Here is a 21,648-nt window from a genome sequence, read left to right on the forward strand (position 1 = left end):
ACCATATGACTTGTGGGACTGGAATCAAACAGTGCATATGCAGGACTTAATGGAAGCCAACGAGATGATTACAGGCAGCAACGTCTTCAAGCCTGGGTAGCTTAACACCTCTGTGTCAATGGACAATTAGAAGCGTTATGCACACTAATTAAGCATTCACCGTGTGAGAACTCAGCCACGATAAGGGACTTTTTAATTAGCTCTTTACTGTGCCACCTTATGAATTTCTACTTAAACTCAACAAAACAAACTTCTGTATTCTAACCGCACAGAAACTGCAAGTGTGGCTACCACAACAAATATTCATTTATTTAGACTTGCACCAGACGGACACGGTCAGCCTGCAGCCAAATGACCTCTGCTCTACTCATTCACTAATAAAATCTGATCAGCTCCTGGCTGTTATGCTTTCGGGCAACTGTAATAAACCAGGTACATCTGGATGTGAAACTTGGCTCGGTGATGTGGAAAACCGTGTAGACCCATTCGTGCCGCACCAAAATGAGGTGCCAGTTCATTACCACAACCTCCTCAGACTCAAGATCGAGAATATGAAAGTGACAACACGTGCAAACTCACAGGAAAAACCTACAGCTCCGGGGGCCACATATCACTCTATGGCTTACACTCACTCACCTCTGTCGGAACATAACAGCCGGGTCCATGTTGGCAGAGGTCATTCGGATGACATGACGGATCTCTTTGGCAATCATTCGCAGCTTTTCAAAGTTTACCAGGCCGTCCACTATGGAATCGTTCCCTGCGGGATTGACACAACACAACACATCAGCTCTACATCGAACAAAATTATACCACAGCTCAGCACTTCTGCTCAGGCATCCACCCATGGGCCACCATCCTCTCAAGTAGATGTCAAAAACCTCTTACACCAGGCAACAGAAAACATGGCGTGTCCTGCTAGAAATTGCCAGTGCACCCATTGTAAAGTAGTAGCTTGTAAGGGAAAAGATTAAACAAGTTATGATCCACTACAAATTACTTTCATACCATGCCAGTCAAGAGACACGAGGTTTCACTATCAAAAGCTGTTTCACAAAAACCCAGACTAACAAACCCATTAACACGTTAATGTTCACTATCAATAAATTGTCTCTTTCTCATAACCAAAAACACTTATGCACTTTTTGTAGGAGGCAACACAAAGCTCTTCTAATGGCTAAGCTGAAATCCATTCTCATTTCACTAACTTGCACGTCAGATGTAATTAGCTAGGAAGCTCAGAGTGGAATTGTTTTCAATACACGACCTATCTTTACTTCCCATGCAGATTTGACAATTCTCGCAGTCTCCCGGCATGCCGGTTTCGAGGAAGGACGGAAAGCACGCCGCGCACTGCAAAAGGTTAAGGCTGCCACGATCCCTTTGAACCGGTTATTTCAGTCAGGGAAAAATTACAATTCCGAGCAGTGTCAAGGGCATCCCGCGCCCGTGTGGGGTTAACGTCGCATCCGAGATACCTTCGTGAAGAAACGTGATATCCTTCTTGACAACCGGGAAGAGCGGAATGATCGGCGGTTGCATGCTCTGACTGCTGAGCGTGTTGCGGTACTTGGCCATGTTTCGTGAGGGATCGAAGAGATCCTGAAGGTCTCGCAGGAGCTTCTCGTATTTGCTCGGCAATTTTTCCCAGGTGCCTCTCAGTCGTGTGACGGATGCAAGATTCAACCCGCTGAAAAAAAAAAAAAAAAAAAAAAAAGAGTTACCAAGGAAACAAGACAAAACGTTAGCCCCCACAGCAGCTACTGTGGTCATGCCCATGGCCCAAATCTTTGACTTGTGGCTTTTGACAATGTATTATGGCCAATAGTTTAAAAGAAATCTCCTCTTGCTGTAGACAAAAAAAAAAAAGTGTGCATTTTAAAGCTTGGTTTTATGCATCATCCACTTTAAAGGGAAAAACGTAAAATACCTAATCAGTAGCATTTCCACAGAGAGATATAGTGCTCTCTTTCTATATATCTATGGAAACTGTATCAATTAGCCTTATTATGTGCAATATTATATACATATTTTACACATATTTACACAATATTATGTGCAATATTATATACATATTTTACACACACACATAGAAGGGAGAAAACAAAACAGAATAAGCCAATCCAAGTGGTCAGGAATGTTTTTTTCCAGCAAGTAAAGCACCTTTGTGAAAGGGACATGTAAAATGATTTGCATTCATCACAAAGCTGTTTCTCCACATTCTGTAAGCAACCTCCCTACCACAAAAATACAAGAATGTTTCACTCATGTGCCACTCTGGGGCAAGGAAGATGAATTTTGGAGAGGAGGGGGCTGGAGGGTGGCAGATGACCTGACACTTTCCTCTCGCTCCTCTGGGAAACCAGAGCTGGGATCTGGGTGCCATCAGCCTCCATTCAGGATTTAAGCTCCTGTTTATAAACCCTTCCCCCCCTTCCTAGCACACATCCCCCTTCCCGCGACTGCAGGGATAGCCCCGAGCCATGTACCAGGGCTCCCCCCCCCTCCAGAAGCCTAACCTCATGGGCCCTGAATTCAGTCACTAGATGTCACCCTTATGCAAGGACCATGACACTCTCCCTTCCTGGGGGCTGCGAGTGCTACCTCCCCAGCACCCGAGCTAACCCAGAAAACGGAAGACCTAACTCAGGATCGAACCAGGGGCAATGGGTTAATCTGTATCTACCTTATAACATTTGATACTCGTTAAAATGTCAGGGCCCAGCAAAGCAGCCTGGAATTATGAATGAGCACAGTTTTCAGCACACAGAGGAGGGGGCTGGGGGGGGGTCGGGGAATAAAAATGCACCTTCACGAATGCAGCAGAGGTCCTGAAAGCCTTTCCAACCTCCGTTATGTATTATACTCTTTTATACCGCCTTACCTCAAAATGTGAAGCAAAAGCAGCTTACCTCACAGATACTAATACCATGAACAATATAAAACAGTCCCCGATGTACAGAACAGCCCCATCCTCCACTCCCACTGGGAGTTAGGCCAACCCTGTAATACAGAAAGTTATACCTCCAGCCTCTCTTCTCACAGAGAAAATAATGTTTCTCTCCAAGGATATGATTTGGCTTTATGACATCCATAAAGCAATAAAATGCAGGAGGAGAAAAATAGAATAAAGATGAACTTATTCTTTTAATACAAAAATATTGGTCACTTGTGTGAAAATGCAGCAACAGAAATTAGGTTAAAGTGGTTTGTGAGGAAAGATATCTTAGGCCTAACAGATTTTCCAAGGGATCATAGATAAAAATATTGATAGGATGCGATGAAAGCAATCTATTCTCTTTTACAGCATGAAAATTGCTTTGGCACATTAGCTCGAAGCCCTTCCAATAATTCTGCAGCTCCAGAAAGATGAGGCCCTGGGAAAAAAGCTCATTTGTCTACCGGTCCCACGAAGATCGCCACACGGTAAAAAGATTCAGAGCAGAAGCAGCATCAGTGCCTCTCTAATTCAATTAGTACAGTAATACAGCAACAATATTTAATCCTTCAAATGCAACCAGCTTTTTACACGAAGGTAAAATTCATCACAATAGGAGATTCCAGCAGGGGAATAAAAGCCAACACTGCAGTAACATAAGCCTTGCTTTGAATTACAATGGCTAGTGGATTACGCAGGCAACAAATGTTGATAAAGCATTTAAAGGCCTATTCAGCCAATGGAAAATCATAGCAGACTTTTTAGCGGGTTTACATTCATGGTCAGAAATGCACATATAGGTCTGGCCAGAATACTGTGCGCTGTCAAGTGGGGAGCCTGGTTTGACTTCCAGCTCAGAACTTCTGCGCATTTAATCGCTTTTTTCAACGAACAGCAACGTAAGAATGGAGACCAGCTCTGTCAACCTTCCCCCAAAGGAGCTCTGCGGAGCATTTATCAAAAACCACATAACTTATAGATAATGTTTTTGTGATTTATTATTTTGTAACACATACTGCACAGAATTAGTTTACAAAAACCCTCCGAAGTTCTATAAATATTTAGAAAGCCTTGAGAACAAGCAATCACAATTAACATTGCTTGCACTTCCCTGGTCAGAGGGTGGCGTCCCTGCACCACTTGGTGATGAACGAAGCAAGCTGGCAAAGTTCCGATGGAGCCGAACTGTACAACGAACGAAAAAAAAAAACAAAACAGAAGCCCGACGGAGGTCTGCCCTCTGCAGTAGGATGGTCGCGAGAACTGCCGCCGTGGTTCACACCTCCCCCCCTCCCCGATCCGCTCGGTTGGCTGCTCTCAGCATACGAACTGGGTGCGACCTGCCACAGGTGTTTCTACACCTGCCTGCCAAGGAGAGCATGCTCCAGCAAGCCACCGGGGGCTCTGCCCTCGGTAACGTGGATAATTATTGCAGAAAATTGCCTTTCAAAAGCTGTTCGAACGGGGGGGGGAAACGTGAATGCATTGCCACAGACCCCCAGCTGATCTCTGGCCTTCCCCTGTACTTATTCCCAGGCTCTCTCAAGCTGCGTTTACTATTTTTCCTCTCTGCCATCGCACCTGCCATTCCATGCATCCACCACCCTTCTCCCTGAAGGAACAACTTTCTGGTATTGCTCCCGAATCTACCCCCATGCAGCCTCGCGCGGTCATATCTCGTTCTAGAGCACATTAAGGTTAGAGAGGGTGGAACCCGTAGAGGTGCTGAAGCAGCGCCGGTCTGCGCAGTTCAGAGCTACGATAAGCAAAAGAAGGGTCAAAGGAGAGATAAACCGCTCATCACTGACGATACTGCAAGAGAGAGCCGAGCGGAGAAGATAAGAGAAGGAGGAATCGCGTCTCTCCGGTTTGGGATGCAGTGGAGAGAGCGCACTTGATTTTACGTTGCCATTCTGGTGGGCTTAAACAACGCCGTAGATTTCTGAAAGATGGTGAGGCTGGAAAAAACAAATTTCAGAAGGGAGAGAACACATGGCTGCTTATGAAACAAGTTGTTGAGGCTATGAACAAGATCTTCCACCCGCATACACTGTATTTTTAAAACTAATTTCTGTACATCCTACACACAGGAAAGTGTACTGGCCCGGTGGTTGTGCATAGCCATGAAGCAGACCTACATCTGATTGCCAGGTTGGGCTTCTCCTTCCTGGGTCAGCCAGTAATCTGCAAAGGTAGGGGAGAGCCTCAGTCGTAGCACAAGAGCGGCACCTAGCGATCGGACGCGAGGTGCACACTCCAGACCAAGGACCATCACTGTGGTGACTGGGCTAGAGAGGAAGGGGTGTATGTCTGTGTGTGTGTGTGTGTGTGGGGGGGGGGGGGGTGGTGTTATAAAATGAAGGAAAACACCAGGTCCTTATGAATGAAGGCTCATGGAGCTGTAACCCAATAGGTACTGGTTCCAACTGACCTGGAAGCCCAAAAGAATGGAAGGAAACTGCCAGGTCTAAGTCCAAAAAAAACAAAACACAAGTACAACTACAGAAGGTAAGAGGAAACAGAACACCAGAGAACCTTGCTGCATTGTCCAACGTCTAGAACACTGTACAAAGTTTCCAGCAACGTGCACCTTCCTCCCATTTTTGGGCCCTGGTGACCTGACAGGTACGGGTGGTACACACTGCACTTTACCTTATGACTGCAAACATTGAATTAAAGTTCTTGCACTCTCGGCAGTGGAGAGAGATCTTAATGAAGTGCTTAACGATCTTCATCCTTTTGATCTGGTTGGCCTCCCTCAGGATTTCCGTGGCGACCCAGAACGTCTCCTGGTTGATCACCTCCTCAAACTCTTTCAGGCGCGCATTCCCCGCTTTGGAGTCCAGTTTGTACAGGTCGTCGATGTACTCCGTTGGCTCTATGTTGCGGAACAGGTCAAAGTCCCTCATGGAGAGCTGCGTGGCTACCTCGATGGTGCTGAGCTGGAGAAGGGAGATCTGACTCTCTCTGAGCAGCTCCTGGGCATCATCGTCCGAACACAAAGTCTCCGTCTCCATGTTATTCTTTAGATAATACCTTCAAGCAGAATGAAATAAAAATCGTGAAAATAACCCCAACCTTGTGTGCTTACAGTGCAAGAACATGACATAACTCCCTTGTCAATGCTTCTGATCAGTTTGTTTTCCCCACCATCCTTCAAGCTTTTAATTTATTTATTTATTTTATTTATTTAACAGTTTTTCTATACCGACATTAAAATACACATCATGTCGGTTTACATAATAACAATAGGTGGAAATTACAAATAACAGGGAGGGGGAGGGAACTGAGGATAACTGGGGGTCGATTTAATTTAATTTAAGGATAGTACAATTAAAGATTGATCATTGCAAGCAAAGAAGGCTGTACAGCACTAAACAGGAAAATATTTTTACCGGGATGATGGAGATAGCTTTTAATTTATATTTTATTGAGTATTTTACTTTGATTTTATGGTGGTGTATTTTATAGTTTTTATCTTTTGAATTGTTTTTATTTTATTTTTGTTTTTATATAAGATATTTGTAGCATGTAGAAGTAATGTTATATTGTGAATGTTTTATTGTAAATCGCCATGACCTTTGGAATGGCGGCCAACACATTTTTAGTAAATAAATAAGTAATTTTCAAGATGCAGCATGGTGATAGCAAGGACATCATTCCATCATTCCCAATCCAGAGAAACATTTCTGAAATCTTGATGAAGTGATCACCCAATTGTCCTCACTAATATCATGTACTGACATGCACGTTAAAACCTAAAAGTATTTGCAAACTAGAAACACTGGAGTCTCTCCACAGATGCAAAACTTTATGGCTTTCGTTTCAGTGCTAGCACAGGGAGGTAAATATTTTTCCACCACTTTGGCTGCTCATTCTAAAACTATCAAGTGCTAAAATCACTGAAGCTCATGAAAAAAACACAGCATTTACAGTCCTAGCTTGACGAATGTTATTGCTGTCTGCATCTGTGGCGCAGAGAAGCTGACGTAAAACTTCATGGATTTTTTTTTTGTTTTGTTTTACCCTTCGTCACTTCAAATCCCAATTTTATTCATGGTTCTTACATTGTTATTCTATTCTACACTATACGTCCCTGAGAATAATCATCCATTCAATGAAACAACCCCCCTCCCCTCCAAAAAGAGAGAGAGATAAAGAGACAGAGAGCGAGAGAAACAGAGACAGAGAGAGATCACATTTTCTTTAAATTGGTAACAGCAGGAGGGAGTTTTGCAGTCTCTGTAAGTGAGTCTGCTCTGAGAATCACCTTCCCATCCCTATCAGTGTTTGGTTCACTCACACTGCATTCCTGATGATCCTCCCACCCTGTTTCTTACTGTCTGGAAGATCCATCATTCTGACCATGCAGTTGCTCCAGGTCACAGCAATCTAACATTAAATTCTGAGAAATTCACAAGTACATTAATATGTACCTGCATTCCTAGGCGGTCTATTGCCAAGCAGCCTGTAATGTTTAACCCTAAATGTTTCATCAGCCTTCCGACGAAAGAAAACTCAAGGTAGCTGGTTTATAATTCTAAAAGGCTTCTGTTCCAAAAAGAGGTTTACAAGGTATTTTATTTTGTATTGTTTAAATAGACATTGCTAGGATATTTTTCATGCTTCATTATAAGTTTGGAAGCTTAATTCTAGGTCATCCACCCCCCAATAACACCCCCAACCTGACTACAGGGATCCTCCTGAGGTCTTTCATGTCTTGGAAATCTTTAAACTTTGGAGGTGCAGAGAAAAACACTTATTTATCTTATTTTCCACGTATTTCAATACAAACTGTTCATTGGGGATTCCAATAAAACGTACGTAATCAGTGACACACGTAATAAAGACAATATCTTAGCACCTTCCATTGAGCTGGATCCTGTCGGCTAGCTTCGAGAACTGGTCAGGAAGCCTTCTCTGCTTAATGACTCCTTCAGGGCTGACGGAAACTTCGCACAGGGAATGTGTTTCAGAGGCCCCCGTCAAGCCAAACTCGTGCAAGGCGTGGCTCACGACTTCCTTAGCTGTACTGTCTTTGCCGATAATGATGTAGCAGCTCTGCTGATCAGCTTTGAAAACTCTTATCACCTGATCCGGGATATCTGCAGCAACAACAGGGGGAAAAAAAAAACAAAAAAAAACCCCAAAATAATTTGTACACGATGACGCGTGCACTTAACGCGTAAACCTTTACCAATGCCCGCGCCATTCAGCAGGCGCAGACGCGTGCAGGTATTTTTTTGTCTGGGAAAATTCACGTGCTTACCTGGTTGTAACATCTGCAGGTAGAAAGTACCAGCAGACTTTACAAAGCAGGCGGTTATAAAATTACACCCCCTCCCCCCCTCCTAAATGCTCAGTACTATCGCTCGTGCTTCTGAGATAGAAGCTTCGAGTTCTCTTTCTGTATGGACAGAATGAAGCAGCCCCCCCAATACTGGAATACTGGCAAGACACCTTTTACATGCCACCCCCTCCCACCACGACGGCTATCAGAATTACCCCGTGTAATGGGCAGATGTTGCATTACCATCTACAGAAACCCTGCTGGACTGGGCCAAGGACTGATTTAAGAAAATTAGTTCTGATCTTCAGCAAAACTGTCTGACTGGGGGATAAAGGCGCTGCAATTCAGGCTTCCTCCTGCATGGCAAACGTCCCACGGAGAAATCAAGTGCGCCACTACGCAGGTCGCACCAAGAAACTGAACGCCTCCTTCACTCAATAAAGCGTAGGGCTGCAGGCTTCCGCTAATGATTCGCGTGTGACTTATCTCTGGCAGTTTACGTATAATAATTACTGCTGTTATATCATTGTGCCGTCAATACAAACAAACAAAAAATACCCCCCCTTCTGCCTTGAACAACCAAAAGTTGCAGTCAATATGAGTTTCCTTCAAAACTAAAAACTGCACACCACTTTAAATTCCAGGATGACGCCTCAGGGGAAAAAAAAACCACCAAAAAAAAAAAAGGAGGATTTTTTTTTTCTTATTTCTAAAATCATCTTGATATTCAAAGTGCGTTCAGCGTGTGATAGCCGGAAAAGTAGGACTTATCCATTTTTGACCCGTGAAGATTGACTTTTTGAAAACCGTCCACTCTCAATGCGGGTTAAAATAGCGTGCATTTTATCGAGGGGCGGCGTTCCCAAGAATGTCTAAGTCAGGGGAGGAAAACGCTGCATGCACGGACTGCATTTTCAAATCTGTGTGTTAATTTCCTTTAAAACTTTGCCGGCACAAAAAAAAAAGGGGGCAAACGAAAATACCGTGTGTTTTTTTGCACCTGCAGTAACGATCAAAGCAAAAATCGCAGGCATAATTTTGTTTTTGATAACTGGCGTACACCCTGAGGGCAATAAGTTAATTATTTGGACCAATGCGGGTCCAGTTTGATTATTGCCCCCTCAATGTACCTTTTCCCAGCAAGAAATATGGGTCAAGTTAACAGCACAATTGGACCACAGCAAGGCAGAAATGCAATTTACTGCTTGTGTGTGTGTGAAGTCAGAGGGGTATGGACAACACTGAAACTCTGATGCGCCTTCTGCAACGTTAAGAAGTTACCCTTCTATTCTTCAAGATACTTACAGTAAAGCCAGCAGCTGGAGGCAATAAAAAGAAAAACATTTATGAATACAAATAAAACATGTATATGTTGTTAGTCTTTTATCCTATACATTTCTCTAAGAAAAAAAAGTGGTTTTTATATTCTTTCCTGGTGTCCAAAAAAAAAAAAATAAATAATGAGAAGGCCGCCACATTGCCTCCCGCCCCCAATCAACAGTTCATGAAGGGTGATCAGATGTAATAAATGGCTGACAGCAAGTTTTCACGTGATAAACCAATCCCCAGTTTACTACAGGGGTACAAACGACTCGAGAGGACTGCAAGGATGCGTTTGCAGACACGCTCATGCAACTTTATCACGCAGTTTGTCGCGCAGCGACGTGCGTCGACGACAGCCGGCGGGAAAACAAATCCCTAATATCATTCAAGGGATGGCACAGCCAGACACACAGAGAAAACTGAATACAGGGCACCTCCGAGATCTGATCTGCCTCTGTGCGCACTGACTTCACGGGGCAGTGGATCTAAACTTATGGCAAGAAATGACCATTAATGCCCTTAAAATTTGTTTAGCTTTTCTTCTCTTCATTAGTTTAGTCCTGAGTAGGACGGCTCAGCCGTGCCATCTTACACAAAGGGAGAGCCCTGTGGGCGTTCAGATGGCCTCCGAAGTCCTGCATTTTGTCCCTTTTCATCGACCTAGCTCCCTCAGTGCTCCGCTACCCCTTCTCCCCCCCCCCCCCAAACTACTTAACAATTAAACTCACGAGCCTCCTGCATACAAGTACTTTTAAAATCTTTAAACAACCTAATATATGCTGCGGGAATAAGCATTTGCTAAGCGCTGATATTTAATCACATCGTTCCTGGTCACGGGACGCGACGTGTACTTGCAACGGGATGGGGGCTTAGTGTGTACCTGAGGGATTGGAGAAATCCAGCATGCTGGTGGTAGGATGCAACAGATCGGGGCTGCTGGAGGATAAGGTGCCTGGGATGGGCATGATGGCCACGCTGTGCCTGCACTGCTGGGTCCCAACGATGCTGTCGTCCTGCGAGTGGCTAATGCTGCCGTCACTGTAAAAAGGAATTTAAAAAAAAAAAAAGAGGGGGCCTATGTTTAGTCTGGGAACGGAAAGGTTTGCACAGAGTATCGGCGCAGATGCATAGACGTCTCTTTACAATTTAAAGCACAAATTACTTTTCCCCCCTCCCCCACCCATGACAGTGTCGACTTTCAGACCTGTCATGTATGTCAAAAAAAAAAAAGTATGAACAAACATCCATAAGCCCTTATAAAAAAAAAAAAAATTGTCTTCATTTTATTTAATTCAGTTTCAATTGAACTAGTTTACAATTGGCCATTCAAAAGGGGATGGAAAAGGCACAGGAAGCTTCTGCTGAGCTAATGATATAAAGTCAAGCAGGAGGGCGCAGCTAACACGTGCGTAGGGTGGGATTAACAGAGGCTCAGAGGGCTACAGACAGACCTGGCTTTTATAGCATGCTCACAATAAACAAATATTTACATTTATATCAGACATAGCTGCATGCATTTGATTTTAAGAATGAGATTAAACAGAATTATTTTGGTTACCCTCAAAGGCCAGGCCTGTTTGCAGTCCTCAGGCACCAGGCTTGTGCTATTTCTATACTGCACCACCAAGGCGGGGGCTGGAACCTTTACGTTCAACCCCCAGCCCAGGAGCTGTGAATGTGGCTGAACCTGCTTCTCCCAGCATGGTGAGAAGGAAGAGGGCCAGGTGCTGCCCCCCCCCCCCCCCTCCTGCTGACACGTAAGGGCTGGTCTGAAGGGCAGCGGCGCAGGCAGCGCACTTTTCTTCCTGCAACGCGCGGCTCTCAGGCAGGAAGGCTAGGACAGGGGCTGTGATGGCGCTTGAAGGCTGCGTGCTCGCCACGGGTCCTGGACCGCAGCCAGGCGGGGGAAGGAATGGGCAAGGAGGGGGTCGGTGCCTGAAAACATTTGCCGGAAAATAAAAAAAATGCAGAAGCAGGAAAAAAAAAAAAAAACCAACAAACCAACCCCAAACCCCTCCCCGGTTACCGTACAGGATACAATGGACTGGTTAAGCTGAAGATGGGATTTAATTTTATGTGAAAATGGTTTTAGCTAAACAGAACTCTACCCAGACGCATATAAAGTAAGCAAAACATACTTTCAGCAGGGCTAGAAAAGACGACTCAGAAGCTGGCAGTCCCTTATAGACTTAACAGATTTACTGAGGTCTGAGGTTTCCAGGACAAGAGTCCACTCTTTGTCACGCGCATCATGAAAAGTGGAGGGGAAATGCATCTGATGGGACGCTTGCCATCAAAAGCTCAGGCCTCAATAAATCTGCCTCCAGATTCCGCCGTTTGTTTTTTCCTTTTGTTTATTTATTTTTAATCCAGAAACCATGAAAATGCCCTTCAGTATTTTCAATGACATTTCCAAACAGGTGCTGGTGCTATTTACACGCACACCTTGGGGGCAGAGAAAAAACGCGCAATGCGCTATCGCCGACACACTTACAACCTACGGCTCGCAGACGAGAGCGCTTGAAGGGCGCGAGACGTAGACAAGGGGTAATAACAGTCTTTAGCGCCTTTGCACAGAAACGAGCAAATTCATGAGACCAAGAGGGAGTCATTTCAAACTTAATAAAAAACAAAACATTCAGCTTTGGTTTCAAGAGTCCTTTTCCCGCTCTTCATCTGCTGAGTTTAGACCCTGCCTTGATGACAAAGTACCCGCCTGCGAGAACATTTCAGTCACAAATTTAACAGCTTCCACTGCACGGCTTCTGAGTCCTCCTCAGTTTTAGTGGCAGCTTAACTGGGAACTTGCAGAGACAGGAAGTGTTTAGGACCCCCTTACCTGGCTCAGGCATGAATAATTCAGCTCAGGATAAAATTCAGACCGGCTCTCAGAGTGCCGCACGATAAGAGCCTTGCAATAATCCCTGGCAACCGCACCCCTCCAAATTAACTTGCTTACAGGAGAGAAAGCTTGCGCAGACTGCGGGTGGAAGTGCGTGCAAGCACTGTTAACAGTGCCATTTCAACAGAGGTGGTCAAACCTCCGTGCGGCCGGAACCGCTCTAGGTCACTCCATCCCACCGCTAATTATACATAAACAAAACTAATTCTTTAAAAAAGGATTTTAAAAAAAAAGAGATTTTATCATGGCGTTGTTTCAGTTGAGTGATGGTTTCTTGGATATCAGCTGAGCCGCCGAGCCTGCTCAGATCCTGCCAGGCAGCGACTTCTCGGCAGGAACCCACACCAGGAAGAGGGGGTGCACTGTCCCCAGCACACAGAAAAATCACAAAGAAACCAAGGCTTATTTCCCTCCTCTCCCCCAGCAATAATGATGCGCAACACTACAGAAGCACTAAAAAGAGGGTTCCCACCTGTAGTGAGCAATTTCAGAAAGCCGTTTACTCAGGTAAGCAGTCTGCTCAAAAAAGCAGCCCCGCCCTATCCCCGAGTAAAAGTGCGCACAGGGGATCAACAAGGCACAGATTTTTTTTTTTTTAAACCAGCGAGGAAAAGCAGGCGGACCCTTCGAGGTCTGGTGCAAAGACCGTGGATAAAAATTCCCCATGGGCTTTATAATCAAAACGCACGGGCTTTGAAAGTCGCCGCAACAAGACCACGTGAGCGTGGACAGCTCTGCGGGGTCTGTCACGCCAAAATCATTTAAAATACAAATTTAGAAACGCTACTCCAAATTCTGGCTCCTGGTGCGAATTTATGAACTGAGTTACGCGTGACGAGAGCACCAACACGCGTATGGTGTTAAGGGTCTCGGCGCTGGCAATGTAACCTGTGCAGGACAAGCGCGGCGAGGACACGACGGGTCCGCGTGATGGGGGGCGGGCAGAAGGCATCCAGGCTTTTTAGGAAGCTGTGTGGGGTACATCCCCCGTACATAAGTAATTTAGGTCATTTCTTACCAAAACAGTCCCCTGAGAAAGTGATGCAGTAACAGAAAGAAGAAAACGTTGAGAAAAAAAAAACACAACAGCAAGTTAACATTTCCACACTAAGATGAGGCCTTTGAGGAACAAAGGTAACGTCAGGCACTGCAGTTCATAAAAAACAAAAAACAAACAAACAAACAAAAAAAAAGCAACCAAAAAAAAGAAAACAGCAAAATGACAAGGACACATGACAGAAAAACAAAGCCGGTTTAGGAAAGATTGCCTTCAACATGCAAAGCCAAACCGGAAAAACAATATGAGAAGCCTCAGTAACGTCAGCAAAATGCCTGAGCTGTATCAGACACAACACCCCCCCCCCCCCCCCCAAAACACATGAAACATGTAACTATCGCCATGGGGGCGGGGTCTGATTTTAACTTTCAGAATACAAGAACAGGTGGTGTCTGGGTGCCCCTTCTACTTAAATGTTCGAAACAGAGCCTGCCCGAATGCACTATTTGATGAGAGGGGAGTGGAGGAGGGGGGGGTTCAGATTATCCTGATTCCTAAATTGCTCCCTGCCCCCCACCCCCGTGCTTTCTTCCATCGCCATCCTGAAGGTGGCCTGCAGATAAATATCGCCAGCAGGAGACGGAAAAGAAGAGTTGACACTACACTTTCTGGAAAGGGAAAATTCAAATTTAAAATTTTACGCAAAAGAGACAAAGAACTATGTTTCCTGGTAAAGCATATTGCAACAATAATACTTTGTTGTTTTTTTTTGTGCTCACGATGCTTCATGCTGACATGCTATCAACCTCTGCTTTTGGAACAACTTTTACAGGAAAAATAGAAAGTCTTCTCTTATTTAAACAAAGCAAAACAAAAACAAAACATTTTTGCTACTTCTGGGCAAATGTAATCTCCATATCCAGTGAATCTGGGGCTTATCGGAGTTGCTTTGCTTCAACTGAAGCTGCCATGGAAGTATCGTTTTAAAAAAGTGCTTCCCTTAGCTCAAATATTTTCATTTATTTTTTTGTTCCAATGCTCAACTAATTATGGCTTCTGAATATACCCGTAGGTGCAATCAAATGAGAACAGGGACCGGTGGTTTTACTGCACACGCAGCATGAAGACTGGCCGATGTATTTATTCGTGTATTATGCAGTATCGTGTACATTTGTAAATCAGGAAAGCAGCACTGAAAAAAAACAAACACAAAAAAAAACCTCTGCACTGCTAACATGAGGCGCACAGTGGCAATTACACATCTTAAGTAATCCAATCAAACGTAAAAAGCAAATAAATGCAAGATTTCGTTAAACAAGAGGAGTTCCTTTGGATGAAAGGCGTCTCAGACAGCTCCCATCTCCCATATGTTGCTAAACTAAATGCATTTTAATTGATGCTTATTGGCTTCTTCACACCCAGGTAACAGCCACAGCACACGAGAACAGCAGCAATCAGCTACTTTTGCTTCCGTTCACGTGGAAGAGACGAGGAGATGTCCGGGGACTGCAGAGGGAAGAAAACAGGTGGTCTCGCACCTGGAAGGACCCTTAGTTTCTCCTCATTTTGTCAAAGCAAGAAATGCAAAGATTAAAAAACAAAAACGAAAAAAATGTAGAGTTGCGACGCCACTGAAACTTTTCCAGCATTTAAATGTTCAGAAACCACGTGCAAAGAGCAAGCTCTTTAGTCTGCACGCCAAAGCAAACAGAGCAAGAGCCTCTACTTTCCAGAAGACGCCCCCATTTGACAACAGGGGTTACGTTTAACTCAGTATCTCTGCAGCTGAGACATTTTATTTAAGTGTTTGGTAATGATGTGGCATGTGTTTCATACCCTCATGCGGTATCTAATCATCCCCGATTTGTGCTCTTTGTGGCACAATGGACAGAATTCTAATCATCCCCGATTCATGCTCTTTGTGGCACAGTGGACAGAATCTGATCATCCCCGATTCATGCTCTTTGTGGCACAGTGGACAGAATCTGATCATCCCCGATTCGTGCTCTTTGTGGCACAGTGGACAGAATCTAATCATCCCCGATTTGTGCTCTTTGTGGCACAATGGACAGAATTCTAATCATCCCCGATTTGTGCTCTTTGTGGCACAGTGGACAGAATCTGATCATCACCGATTCATGCTCTTTGTGGCACAGTGGACAGAATCTAATCATCCCCGATTCGTGCTCTTTGTGGCACAATGGACAGAATTCTAATCATCCCCGATTCGTGCTCTTTGTGGCACAGTGGACAGAATCTGATCATCCCCGATTCATGCACTTTGTGGCACAGTGGACAGAATCTGATCATCCCCGATTCGTGCTTTGTGGCACAGGGGACAGAATCTAATCATCCCCGATTCATGCACTTTGTGGCACAGTGGACAGAATCTAATCATCCCCGATTCGTGCTTTGTGGCACGCACAGTGGACAGAATCTGATCATCCCCGATTCGTGCTCTTTGTGGCACAGTGGACAGAATCTGATCATCCCCGATCCGTGCTTTGTGGCACGCACAGTGGACAGAATCTGATCATCCCCGATTCGTGCTTTGTGGCACAGTGGACAGAATCTGATCATCCCCGATTCACAGTATGCAGAAAATGAGTATTAGATAGCTCCCCTAGTTCTAGAACTGGCCTCTCTCCTCTGAGACCACAAAGGTTTCTTCTTTATATCTTAAGGACCTCTGGGATTCTAAAAGCTCCTGTTCTAAACATCTTTTTAGTTGGTTCTTTAAAAGTCATCACAGCCTACAAAGACTCTGGGTTTTCTCCAGGAACAATCCAGCTACTGAAACTGTGCATTTCCAGAAACATTTTCCACTGAACTCAAGTGACCGTCAATAATGACTTTCTGATTCTCCATTCTCAAGCCCTGGCGGTGGCGGCAGCTTTTTAAAAAGACACGGTATGTGCAAAATATGCATTAAAAAGATATGTGCCAGCTTTCACTGAAACGTTTCAACATATTTATGGGGGTGGAGAGAGACACAAATAAGCTTAACACTACGCTTTCAATAGGAAACAATATTAAGGGGGCCTCGAAAACATTTTAGCCGCTCTAGAAGACCATCACTGTTTGCCAGATTTATGGGATGGAAGAAAAGCTTTGATGAGGATAGGGGGTTTTCCCCCTTTAAAAAGTCGGAATTTGTGAATACAGCAAAAGCCTTGTCATCGGGCAATTCATGCCGATCGATTGAATAGGACTATGGTTATCCACGAGCTCTCCTCGTCCTGCACTGAACAGGGCACAGCTGAGAAAAGCTACTCTGCTGCGCAACGTTGATTAGCATTTTGTTTAAACGTTCTTGGCAGCAGTAAATAATTGCTCTGTTGCCACACTGCGGGTCAGTCAAGCCTTTCCGGTTGGTTACGTGCCAGATAAGAGAGCTTTAACTGTACATTTTGGGGGTAATTTTGTAACCGGCATCATTGGTGTCCTCAGGTATGCCGAACCCACAATCTTCACACCCATCTTTCAGACAGAAAGCTACCTGTAGATACAGTAATTCCACCTAATTCGTGTACACATTCTTTTTTCCGAAAGGAAAATCAACCCACATTTTTCAAAAATGCTAGAGTATGCAGATAAATACATCCCCATACCCTAGCCCGCGAGAACACATTTCCAAATAGGGGATAAACGTATGTGAATACAGGCTATAAAGCATGTGCTTTCCTCGCATATCAGGCGGGTGATTTTTAAAAGCCCATTTCTGCGGGTCATGCATTATTTATTACCCTTCCTGAAATTACTAACATGCTTATTACACGTGTTCAACAGGGCTGGGAGTTACTTCCTAACAGGCCGATACAGTACAGTTAACCTGCATTTGGACGCGCGTTTTCGACGCACTAGCTTTACCCCTTATTCAGTAAGGGGTAATAGCCCATCAAAAATGCACATCCAACCCCAACCCCTGAGACTAACAGCGCCCGCAACATGCAAATGCATGTTGATGACCCTATTAGTCATTCCCACGCGATACAGAAAGTAAAATGTGCAGCCAAGCCGCACATTTTACTTTCAGAAATTAGCGCCTACCCAAAGGTACACGTTAATTTCTGCCGGCACCGGGAAAGTGCACAGAAAAGCAGTAAAAACTGCTTTTCTTTGCACCCTCTGACTTAATGTCGATATTAAGTCGGAGGTCCCGAAAGTTAAAAAAATAAATAAATTTTGAAATCGGCTCGCGGCTCAAAAACCGGACGCTCAATTTTGCCGGCATCCGGTTTCCGAACCCGTGGCTGTCAGTGGGCTCGAGAACAGACGCCGGCAAAATTGAGCGTCGGCTGTCAAACCCGCTGACAGCCACCGCTCCTGTCCAAAAAGAGGCGCTAGGGACGCGCTAGTGTCCCTAGCACCTCTTTTTACCGCCAGCACTAATTTAAATATTTTAGTTTACTGAATCGTGCGCACAGGACACTAGCCTGTGCGCGTGACGCCCGCTCTCCCGCGAACTTTACTGTATCGGCCTGTAAGTATTTTTCTGGGGAGGAAACACCTATGCATAACTAAGAGCGGCTAATTAATGAAACAGTGCAGCTTGTTAGAGAAGGATGAAGATAAGGGCCAATATTAAAAAAAAAACAAACAAACCCTCCAACAGCTACCTTATCAGGCTAAGGTGAGCTGGATAAGTTATCTAGCCATTCAGAGGGATAAATGTCCCACTGAATATCCACAAATAAAGTTATCCTTTTACGTTTATCTTCCTAACAGGAGCCGGATAACTATAGACTTAACTGGCTATATTCAAAAGGAATAGAGCTGGTAAGTGGTGACAGTGGTAGAAAAACAATGACATGCGTGCCAGCAGCCCAATTCTTTGTGGTACTGTGGACAGAATCTACCCACAGCCAATAGATTAAAAAAAATGGGCCGTAACGGACCGAGCCCCCCCTCCACCCTCTCAAAAAGCACTTAAAAAAATAAAATCTGATATGGGGTTGCAATAGGTGGCCTCCCCCTCCACCCATCTCCTCCCCGATTTGGGATACTGCGCTAGTAATATCCCCTCCTCTCCCTCCCGTACTTTCAGAAATCCCCTCCTCTCCCTCCCGTACCTTCAGAAATCCCCTCCTCTCCCTCCCGTACCTTCAGAAATCCCCTCCTCTGCCTCCCGTACTTTCAGAAATCCCCTCCTCTGCCTCCCGTACCTTCAGAAATCCCCTCCTCTGCCTCCCGTACCTTCAGAAATCCCCTCTCTTCTGCCGGGATCACGGAACGCTCGAGCCACGGACCCGGCGACTCCTGGCACTGCTGCCGCCGCAACGTTAAAAGCCCAACCGGATCGCAGAACGAGGGAAACCACGATCCCCCGCAGAAGAAAGGGGTATCTGAAGGTACCAGAGGTTGGGAGAGACAGGACCGGGGTGCATTACTTACACAATTTGCCGAACTGGGGGAGGATGCTCAGTGGAGCCCTAATCAGATTTATTTTTAAAAGTGCTCTCCCAGGGGTTGGTGGTGAGGGGGGGTCCTCGGTCCAGGAGGACACATTTCTCACATATTTGCTCAAGGTGGGGAGGGGGAGTGTCAGGGATTCTGGCTGCTGGTTCGCGCGTGTCACTTTTGCTATCCCGACCCTCCCCCTGTCACCACATATCCAGGAACGTTAGACCCGGTCCAGGGGACGCCTGGAGTCAGCTGAAAACCATATTGGAGTTTCCTGGCTAACTCTTCCCCACCTGAGAACGCTCCTAAAACACTCAATTGTCAGCCTATATTTTAGCCACAGAAGAGCCAGGGATATTTAAAACTCGGCAAGTTATCCAGCTAAATTCCTTTGAACACTGGACGCTCTCTCTCTCTCTCATATATTATTTATTAATTAACAGGAGAACTTACCTAAATGGCTTTGGTGGCAAAATGCTAAACCTCGTCTTATCCAGAATCTTCCTGATTCTGTTCCTCCCGCCGGACACGGTGTTTGCTTTCACCTTCTTGCTTCCCTTGTCCCGGGTTAACACCTGCGCCATGTCGGCGGGCAGATCCGGTATGGAATAGCGATTGCTCTTCTTCTCGGCGATTTTGGGAATGTGAGGGATGCCGTTCTTCTTCTCCTGCCCAATTCTGCTGAGCAGCTCCTTGAACACTGAAGGGATAACACACGCAAATTAACAACGCCCAAACGTGTAACCTGAAGCTCTCACCGACGTTTGCACGCGCGCGCACCATATACAGCACACATCTGTACACACACACACACATCTGCAGTTATTCTCATTTTCAGCTGAAGTGTTTCATCAACAAAATGCCCCTTTTCTTCATCTCCATGCTAAATGGAAACCAGAACACAACGAGAAAATATTTCATTGCGAGTACAAGCGGATCTGGCAAGAGAGGCAAATACATTACATTAAAAAAAACAAAACAGCACACAACTACAAATTGAATAAATGCGTATCATAAACTGCTGCAGGCAATTACAGCAGGCTTAAAAAAAAAACACAAAAAACATTTTACATTCATATCAATCCATCCATTCAACTGCATGGACTTGTTTGCTGCGCGTTTCTTTTGGGTAACAGGATATCTCCTAAGCTTGACTTCCCTCTTCACAAACTCCTTTCATTGGCCTTTACCTTTTATTGTTAACGAGAGAACCAATTAAAGAAAAAGGTTCAAACTTTACGTTTCTTTAAGGGAATAGCAAGCAATCTGGGATAAAGGAGAGACTGAACTTGGCTAATAAATAACACAATTTTCCAAAGAGCTGTGTGATTAGGCAACAGTGAGCGGCACACACTTCCTGCTGGAGCACATAGCTAGGGGGACCCAGAGGCCTGGGTTCTAATTCCACCGCTCAATTCCACCCATCATTGGACTTGGCTTGACTTCCTCCCTGTGATACAAATTTAGGCTTCAATCTCGTGAGGGCAGGGGCTGTGAAACCGTAAAATTCATGGTGCCTGGCAGTGCATACGGCGTTAGAGCAGCATGTACGCTATCCAGCGACAGCATCCTCAGCCTGGCACACGTTCTTAGTGTCTTCCTTTTCACGTATCTTGAATGAACAGGAAACCTTTCTGTGCAGCCCCGCCCCTGCAGAGGTTCACAGACAGGAAGACGGAATCGGGGACCATGTGAGTGTTGTGCATGGCTCACCACTAGGAGTGCTCGCTCCATGCACTTTGCTCCAAATTACACATAAATTAGCGGCTCTCTGACCATTGCCTCTGCGGTGACAAACATTTCTAATCATGCCTCTTAAAACCAACAACCACCTTCTAAAAGTTTACAAACCCTTACTAAAGGCAGGGCACAGGAGCGATGAACACAAGGAGCAGTGTGTAAAAATGCGCATTCGTTCTCGGCTGGCGCCGAGGAACGTCTGCCATATTCCCAGGTGACAGGAAGGGGAGATTGGATAGATTAAGGACGAAAGACCAAACAGCAACAGCAACACGATAACCGTACACAGCTCTCACCTTAATTGGACTGTGATAAGGGATGTGACAAAATCTGAACAGGGTGAGGATTGACAAACAAACTATGCTGTATAACTTACAAATTAGGAACTAAACTATGAATTTTTTGGCTGAAAACCCAGCCCAAGGTTTATGCACTAAAAAAAGCACTTACCAAAAATGTTTGTTTTCACTGTAATGGAAAGGTGTGTATTGTTCCTTAAGATTTCCATGGCTTTGGTATATGTGATATTTTCAAAGTTCTGCCCGTTGACTTCCATTATCTGTTAGCAAAAACGGAAGAAATGTTAATACCGACGTTCAACTTCACATCATGCTCGCTGTCCTCCCATTTTTCATCTCTCTCATAGGTGCATCGCCAGTTACCATCCCCTCTCAAGCTGCGCAGTGAAAATGGTCCATGTTTTAATGACTCGTGAAAGGGCGTTTGGTTCCAACTATCTGCAATCCACTACCTCCAAGAGCTAGAGAGCCGTTGGATTATTTGATTTTCCACAGACGTGTGAAAACACGGCTCTTTGGCCAGCTGCTGTTGCAAAGTCAGCTTTTTTTTTTGTGTTACAGATCATCTCTGTCCTATGAATCATATCCTGTTCAAGGAATGGTGATTGACAGAGAAGATGGTGGTTTTAATAGATGCTAGATTTTTTTCTGTTTTTAGTTAATGCTGCTGTTAGTTTTTAATCGTATTAGCTATGTTTTTGTCCGATATTGTTATATATTTTGTGCATAGGTCTGATGCTTTTAAGCTGCTGTCAG

The 21,648-nt window shown here is 44.8% G+C and overlaps 1 protein-coding gene across 4 annotated transcripts in view; it reads right to left on the bottom strand.

Moving 5' to 3' along the window:
* Positions 1-21,648, bottom strand: part of LOC115079746 (rap guanine nucleotide exchange factor 6-like) — a 401,516-nt gene that overhangs the window by 29,224 nt on the left and 350,644 nt on the right. For all 4 annotated transcript variants that reach the window (XM_029583573.1, XM_029583567.1, XM_029583568.1 and 1 more), the window contains 7 exons: positions 21,044-21,152; positions 19,307-19,553; positions 10,432-10,589; positions 7,803-8,043; positions 5,591-5,974; positions 1,479-1,690; positions 637-760 (listed from right to left, as the gene is read on the bottom strand). In XM_029583573.1, coding sequence (XP_029439433.1) covers positions 637-760; positions 1,479-1,690; positions 5,591-5,974; positions 7,803-8,043; positions 10,432-10,589; positions 19,307-19,553; positions 21,044-21,152 — 1,475 coding nt within the window. The remainder of the gene's footprint in view (positions 1-636; positions 761-1,478; positions 1,691-5,590; positions 5,975-7,802; positions 8,044-10,431; positions 10,590-19,306; positions 19,554-21,043; positions 21,153-21,648) is intronic.

This window comes from Rhinatrema bivittatum, chromosome 18 (genome assembly GCF_901001135.1).
Source record: "Rhinatrema bivittatum chromosome 18, aRhiBiv1.1, whole genome shotgun sequence".
Lineage (NCBI taxonomy): Eukaryota > Metazoa > Chordata > Amphibia > Gymnophiona > Rhinatrematidae > Rhinatrema > Rhinatrema bivittatum.